The 7,792-nt window shown below is 40.6% G+C and overlaps 1 protein-coding gene across 1 annotated transcript in view; it reads left to right on the top strand.

Annotated features, from left to right (window-relative positions):
• The window catches only part of LOC109967244 (zinc finger CCCH domain-containing protein 18), a 26,825-nt gene that overhangs the window by 15,131 nt on the left and 3,902 nt on the right, over positions 1-7,792 (top strand). Inside the window, 1 exon segment of the mRNA XM_020612684.1 lies at positions 1-139. This exon segment is cut by the window's left edge and continues 20 nt beyond it. Coding sequence (XP_020468340.1) covers positions 1-139 — 139 coding nt within the window.

Genomic DNA, 7,792 nt, shown 5'->3' with positions numbered 1-7,792 from the left:
GTCAGAAAGAGGAGTGGGAGAGGGACCGGATGAAGCGGGATGAGAAGGAGAGGCCGAGGATGCGTCCTCCTCGAGATGTCAGAGAGAAGAAAGACGAGGACAAGCTGAAACCACGCTCTCCCCTCAGCCTGCCACCCAAGTACGTGACATTTCACTTGGTTGTAAGTTGATTGTTTGGCTTGGATCCTGTCAGATCAGGATCCAGGGCAGTTAAACCATTCTCTGTGTTCTGGTTTTGTTTGACACAGTTATAATGTGTGTCTTTGTAATTATTGTGTGTGGCTGATGCAGACCTCAATTCGTCACTGCTACTGCTAATCCAGTTTTTGATTTTTGAGGCTGGCACTGATATTCAGTATTTGGGAGTAACAAACATTGGTGTTAATATGTCAGCCAGTTGTAAAGTTGATTCAGAGCCCTTCAATTAGATTGTTTATTTTTAAGGTACATAGGCTACTAAGCATAACATTTGCAACAAACTTATTTTGTCACTGCTTTGTGACATTCATTAACCCTGTCCTCGCTCATGTTTCCTTGTGCCTTGTTTGCTCCTCACTGGGAAACTGTGGGAGCTCAAGTATAAACAGTGAAAGTATTAATTCTGCTTTATCATTCTGTGAACATCAGTTTAGTCGTTCACTGATATTTTGCTGCATTATGAACTCAGCATTACCTGAAGGTGAACTGGTTGTTGCACTGCAACAGTTCACACAGTGTGACTGGCCACACTAACACCAGTGTTAGGCTGAGGCCGTGCACTTGTCCTTCTTATGTTATCAAATATAACACATTTGCATTGTTTGCACTGGTTGTTGCTTGTTAATACTGCTTATTTTGTTATATTACACAGCCTTATACTGGTTTACTGTTTACTTGCCCCTTGCATGGGGATACGTACATGCGCATTGAGAGCCGATGTACCAGAGTCAAATTCCTCGTGTGTCCAACACACCTGGCCAATAAAGCAGATTCTAACAAGTTTTTACTTTGGCATGGTGGATGCTAGATGACTGTTTAAACAAAGGATGTGTCGTTCCGCCTTTTTCTTTCTGAGTGCCGATCCACGAATATCACTTTTTGCAATAGTTTTTGATTTCAGCACAGTTAAGGGGGTTCACCATGTTTGTTTACATAATCTTTTTTCAAACTTTAATCGTATGTAATACATAGCAACATATAATTCAGCTGTGTCCCTCAACAGAGAACATGAATGACATGTTCAATAAGGGATTCATTTGGCCATAAAGCCTCATAAACCCAGCTATTCACCAACTTGGTGAAAAAAAACATTTCTCTTGTTGCACCACCCAATACTACACTTTGCTGAGCATTCTTTCTGCTTTTCTGTACATGGGTTTTCAACCAGTGGTCTGTGAAAGCATTGCATATGGTCCCTGACCATTCATTCAGTAATGTATTTTCATCATAGGAATAATTATTTATTTTATTTTTTAAGCCAATTTCCCTGTATTACTCATTGTTTGCAAATAATCAAATCCATGCAAATGTATAACATTTAGAAAAGCATAGGTGACTTTCAAAATTAAAATGGTGCCCATCCGATTTCCCCACCCCACAACAGTGGTCCTTAGGTTACCTTTTAGTCAGAATGGTGGTCCTTGAGTCCCAGTTGGTAGAAAAACCCTGCTCTATGAAGCTACTACATCTATGGAAAATTTGTAGTCTGGATTTGGAAACCTTCCTACATTTTGATTCAGAACTGACTAATTTGGTCGGTTTTCACCATTTAATGACCACAGCCAGTATTTTCATTAGTTTGCCTGTGTTTGTGATCTCTAGTTTCAAAATTCTGGAACTTAACCATGTTCCTCTTGTTGGCCTTTGAGGCACCAACAGTGATGGCATCATTCCTGTCAAATTTGTCAGCAGCTGGGAGCCAACACCCATGTTATACCATTGTGTTCTGTCATGAATGACGTAAAGCACTTAGGGAATTTTACCTTCCAGAGGCAACATGGAAATTTTGAAGCTTGAGCAACTTAGTTTCCTTTCTGTAATAGAATCATGCAAAGCTGAATTCAGCTATTTTTTTAAGCTAATGCAAATAATCAGACTCTGTTTAAAAACTTTATCTTTAACAAGTCTTAATTTATAATTCACTTGCATATTAGGCTATATATGGCTGTGAATATGGTCAAATTTGTTTTGTATTTCCGTGTAACTTAACACAAGACAGCTGCCTCAGCTGGCTTTAAATTTCATGTCTTTTAGTTTGAAATTGCTGAAGCCTGTATGGTCCATGTTGCTTTTATTATTTTTAAACACCATCTCTGTATTAAATGAACTGTGGTGTTAAGTTCATGCAAAGTTCAGCTTCAGCGTGTATAATCCACTGAGCCTCCTCCCACCAGAATGAGCTGTACGTTAACATAAAGCACCTCAAGCCGATTTAATAATTCTACAAAGGTCTGCAAACATCCTGTTACCGGTTGTATTCTTTGGGCTTGAAGAGTTTATTTACTCCACTTCCTTCTTTTCCATCCTTCCTCAAAGGAAGCTTTTTGTTGACAATAAGTATTTAAGAGCTAAAAACAGCTCCTATGCTTCTAATTTTAGCTTTATGAGTTTTGATCTGACACGGTCACTTGTTTGCTCTGGCATAATACCAGGGGAGTAAATGTGGATATTCATCATTTCCATTTCCTCCAACAAATATTTAGAAACACAATTAACAATAGACACTTCAATCTGCTGTGTTTTTTTCAAAAATAAGTGACTGAGAAAATCCCACACATCTTGATGGAAAATGTGACACACCAGCTGATTAGGTAATATTGGATCAGTAATTGGTTACACCCATGGAATGAATTAACTGTGATTGTCCTATTTCATAATCAGCATCATTTTTATTTTCCACTTATGTTGAACACAAGGAATTTGACTCTGGTACAATAGCTCTCAATAGTGGTTTTTCCCATTATAGGGCGTTACTGAAACATTTTGTGTTGAGAAGCGCTTGTCACAGGTTCTGTGTTTGTTTTCAATACACGTGACCTGATCTGGAGTGGGGTTCTGGGAGCTAAATTTTGGCCCCCCTTTAGGGGGTAATACTAAATGTCGGCATCTTCACACCTTGAGCACCGTTGGTAAACTGCATGTGTGAAAGAGCAGCAGCCCCTCCCTTCTTTATACAGAGACAGACAGAGAGAACATACAGTTGAAAAACTGTCCGTGAAAATTCTCAGTCATCCAGGTTGTAGTATGCTGATAAAACTATTTAAAAAATCATCTGGACTTGGTTTTAGGTAGAAGACATTTCACCTCTCATCCAAGAGGCTTCATCAGTTCTGTCCGACTGGTGTTGAGCAGGAGGTATTTATCCGCCCTGGGTGGTGTTTCAGTCCTTCGAACTGCAGAACTGCAACATATCAGGCATTACGGGACATTGTTGGCTATCGAAGGACTGAGCTGGTGCAGGAAGTACATCTTCTTTGACTTCAGGTCCTGGGACTCAGCAGAGCCCAGACACTTAGTGTCCGCTGCCGACACAGTGCTGCAGAGCAGCATCATCTCCACAGTTTTGAGTATGTTGTTGCTTGAGATTGTTGTGACATCATCACAGGGCCACCTGTTCAGCTTCCCATTTGTACGCAAATTTGTCCATCTCAGTTAAGACCAATGACCGCTGTGTTGTCTGCGAACTTCAGGAGTTTAACAGAGGGGTCCCCTGAGGTGTAGAGGGAGGTGAGCAGTGGGGAGAGCACACATCCCTAGGGGCTGCCTGTGATGAGCAACTGGATGCTGGATGTGGTTTTCCCCAGCCTCATCTGCTGCTTCCTGTCTGTCAGAAAGCTGGTGATGTAATGACAGGTGTGGGCAGGCACATTAGCCCCTTTTCCACCACCTGGTATCGGCTCAACTCTACTTGATTCACACGGTGACATGTAAACACTGCAGACCTGCGAATGGTCAGAGAAATCGTGTCATCAATGTTTGAGATGTCCTGGAACAAAGAAAGCACTATTTTTAAAATGTTATTTAACACTAACCTCTTCTTTACTGTAGTTACTGTACTAACTAAAAACAGCCACATACAGTACTGAGAATGAGGAACAGCATACATTTGATGTCCTTCATTGTTTCTGTGTCAGTTTCTGACATCATCATGGCAGTATAATGCAGTGTCGCTATGACAACCGGCTACACTGAGAGGGGGCTGATCTGCAGTGGAAAACCATGTGACCAATACATGTGAGCGGAGTTGAGTCGAGTTGAGCAGGAACCTGTTTGTTCTGGATGACTTTGGAGTGGAGGATTCTGTTGAATGCTGAGCTCAAGTCCACAAAGAGGACCGATGGATAGTTACCTGGGTAGTCCTGCCAGCTCAGCAACAAGAGCTAAGTCGTGTCTTGGTGATATGGAGTGGGTGAGCATCTTCAAGCACACCTGCTATTTTGGTTCAGGTAGATAACGCAGCACAATATACAAAAGAACTTGGTGAAGTGGAAAATAGATCAGAGTGTGGTAACTAATAAATATGCTCTCAGATAGCCAGATCATGGGTTACATCATAGCTGAGCCAATCACAGTTATGATGACAACAGTGGAACAAGTAAGGTACAGTATATCACAGAAGTGAGTACACCCACTCACATTTTGTAAATATTTAAGTATATCTTTTCATGATACAACACTGAAGAAATGACACTTGGCTACAATGTAAAGTAGTGAGTATACACTATTGTTGCCAGCAGTTTAGACATTAATGGCGGTGTGTTGCGTTATTTTGAGGGGACAGCACATTTACACTATCATACAAGCCGTATACTCACTACTTTACATTGTAGCCAAGTGTCATTTCTTCAGTGTTGTCACATGAAAAGATATACTTAAATATTTACAAAATGGGAGGGAGTGTACTCACTTCTGTGATATACTGTATCTGGCTTATGTGGTTATTGTGTACCAGCCTAGTGTCATATACATACATATAATTGAATTAAGACAAACACAGTGGACAGCCATGCATAATGGCATTGTGCTTTGGAACAGCACTTCTCTGTCCTGCTACCTTCAGCTGGCTGCAAGAGTTTACAGAGCCCACGATGTGCTTATTTCCAGCCATTTAATGTTTAATCTTGGGTACTTCTAGATTAGCTTTGCAACCATCATAACCCTGAATAGTCTGTAATTATTTCAGAACAAAGTTTTCCCTACCATTTCCCATTACATCTGTTTAATTAATTAGCATTACTTTGTAGAAACCTGTTTTCACTTTGACATTAAAGAGGTTTTTTGTCTTTTTTTTGTCAAAAAAGCCATTGATCATTACTGATTTATAAAATCAATGAATGGGTAAAACATCCAAAGGGGTGAACACTTTTATAGGCACTGTATGTTTTTATCTATATTTTAGGCAGATTACATATAATATGTCCTGTTTTTGTTGGTGGTAAAAGAAAAATAATTTAACATCTGATATGTTGGAATCTCACAGTGTTGAGTATCATACATCAAAATGTTATATTTAGAATTAGGAAGGTTCCTATACTAAATAGGCAAATCTTTTTCAGAGCTGTGTGCTCGCCCATCCATCAATGTGCCAAGCCTGAGCAGGGCAATAAATACACAAAGCAACAGAAATTTCAGTGCACACAAGGTATGTCTAGACTCTAGATCAAGGGCTTTTCAACTAATTGGAACCCAGAGCACACCATTCCGACTAAGAAGTAGCCTGAGGGCCACTGTTGTGGGGTGGATAGCCCAGATGGGCACTGCTTTAATCCTGAAAGTCACCTTGGCTTTTCTATATATGATATGCATTTTATTATTCACAAACAATACATGGAAATGTGTTTTAAAAATCAAATATAATAAAGATTCCTACAGTAAAATTACAGTATTGGTTGCATAGTCAGGCAGCACCTGCAGTACCTTTACAGACCACCAGTGGGGCATGTCAGCTACTTGACTATCATTTTCTAGTGATCTGTGATTATTTTTTAAAAGATGACCTAGACCTTTTGTGGCCTGGAATTCTTATGGTTGTGTAGATTCCTGTACTTTGTGTTTGTGGTTGGCTGTTTTATAGGCACTGCAGTGTTATGTTTAGAGTTAGTTAAGTGTATGAAGTTAGTTTATAAAGTTAGTGTTATGTTTTATTTTGTGGGAGGAGGTGTAATTGTGATTTTTATAACAAGACCAAATCTGTCCATGGCTGCTATGCCCAACCCAACTTTAACACAGTGGACTCTGATCACACACTGACCCATGTAAAACTAGGTTGTTGTTTTTTTATAATGAAAGCTGAATGCAAAGCTACAGCTAAATTTCTAACAGTCTTTTTATAAGCTCCAGATGTGCCTATTTTGAAATGTGTGGAGTTGTGGAAAAGCAAAAGCAAGATAAGGGCCACTGATTTTGCATCTATTTTCAAGAAATGGAAAAGGTTTTTCTAGATAAGACTCATATTCCAAATCATGTCACATAATTCAAATCAAATTAGGAGGAAAAACAAGCTGCTGTTGATGCCAAGAAGAAAGTTATTACTACACTTGTTACATGTTATTAGGCAATACACCAGTGGAGTGATGACAGAGTCAAATGTGTTCAAATACAGGTATGTTTGTTCTAGTAAGAATTCTAGGAGCTGCATTTTGTACTAGTTGGAAATGTTTAATTGTACAGAGTGGAAGGAAGACCTGAAGGCATCCAGTCTTGCGTAAGGTATGATTATTAACTGTTTGGAGGTGAGGTTTTTAACGTGAGTAACGTGAGAGAAAAGTCGGAGGTGACACCCAGATTATCAACTGTTGAATTTGGAATAGTTCTGAGTGTATTTCAGTATTTGGTTGATCATAATTCCTGTGTTTTCTTTGTTTAGGTGAAGAACGTGTTTTTTTACAGCTGTAGTTAAACAGTGACTGTTGCTGAAGATAGTGGGAATATAAATTTTGTGTCATGTGTAAAAATTGCATTCAGTTCATGGATGAGGGTGCCAGGTGGGAGCATGTGCAGTAATTTTGCTTTTGACAGTCAGAGAAGGACTCATTCTAAAGAGAACCACACGTCCTGCCAAGCCAGATGCCAGATGCATCACTTGTGGCACTGAGATCAAGCTGACTTTGAACTGACGAGAGACCAAAGTCTGAGCAGAGGGACTTAATCTTACTTAGTTACAGTCTAAAGAGTGATTCCTAGATAAGCATGTCTAAAGAGCAAAGATTGTCAAACACCGGACTCCAGCGCTGCAACGGCATCACCGTGTGCCCAGGCTACGATACGAACTTCATCATGCCCAGCAACCCACACCCCTGCTGTGAGGCCTGCCGCCAAGCTAGCACTCTCCCAGTGCAAGAGCGTCTCGTCTCGTGGCGAAATGGTCTGCTTTTCAGCTGTGATGCGTGGAGAGAGGCACAGCCCCTATGTCACGCCAATTGGCACAAGTGTTAATTTTCCTACAGACCCTGGTAGACCCTGGCTCTGTCTACTGTGAAAGCTTACACTGCGGCCATTTTGTCCTGCCATGGGGGTTTTGGTGAGAGATCTGTGTTTGCACACCCACTGGGGAAGTGCTTTCTGAGAGGAGTGGGCAGACAGCCCGAGCCCATAGCACAGACCTCTCTCAATCACCTTTTGCTGAAAACAGCACTCCTCTTAGCCCTGATGTCACTTGATCCGTGAAGACGGCAGCTCAGCTGTCGTGAGACCAAACCCTGCCTGGGAAACTTCCAGTCATTGAGATGACAATAAATTCCACTTTATACCAGAATATTCTTGAGACAAATATGAGGCCATCTGTCTAGTAGCTGGACCAAAACTGGGTCATTCA

The sequence above is a fragment of the Monopterus albus genome, unplaced genomic scaffold (genome assembly GCF_001952655.1).
Source record: "Monopterus albus unplaced genomic scaffold, M_albus_1.0 scaffold127.1, whole genome shotgun sequence".
Lineage (NCBI taxonomy): Eukaryota > Metazoa > Chordata > Actinopteri > Synbranchiformes > Synbranchidae > Monopterus > Monopterus albus.
This window is presented reverse-complemented; position numbering and strand designations above follow the sequence as displayed.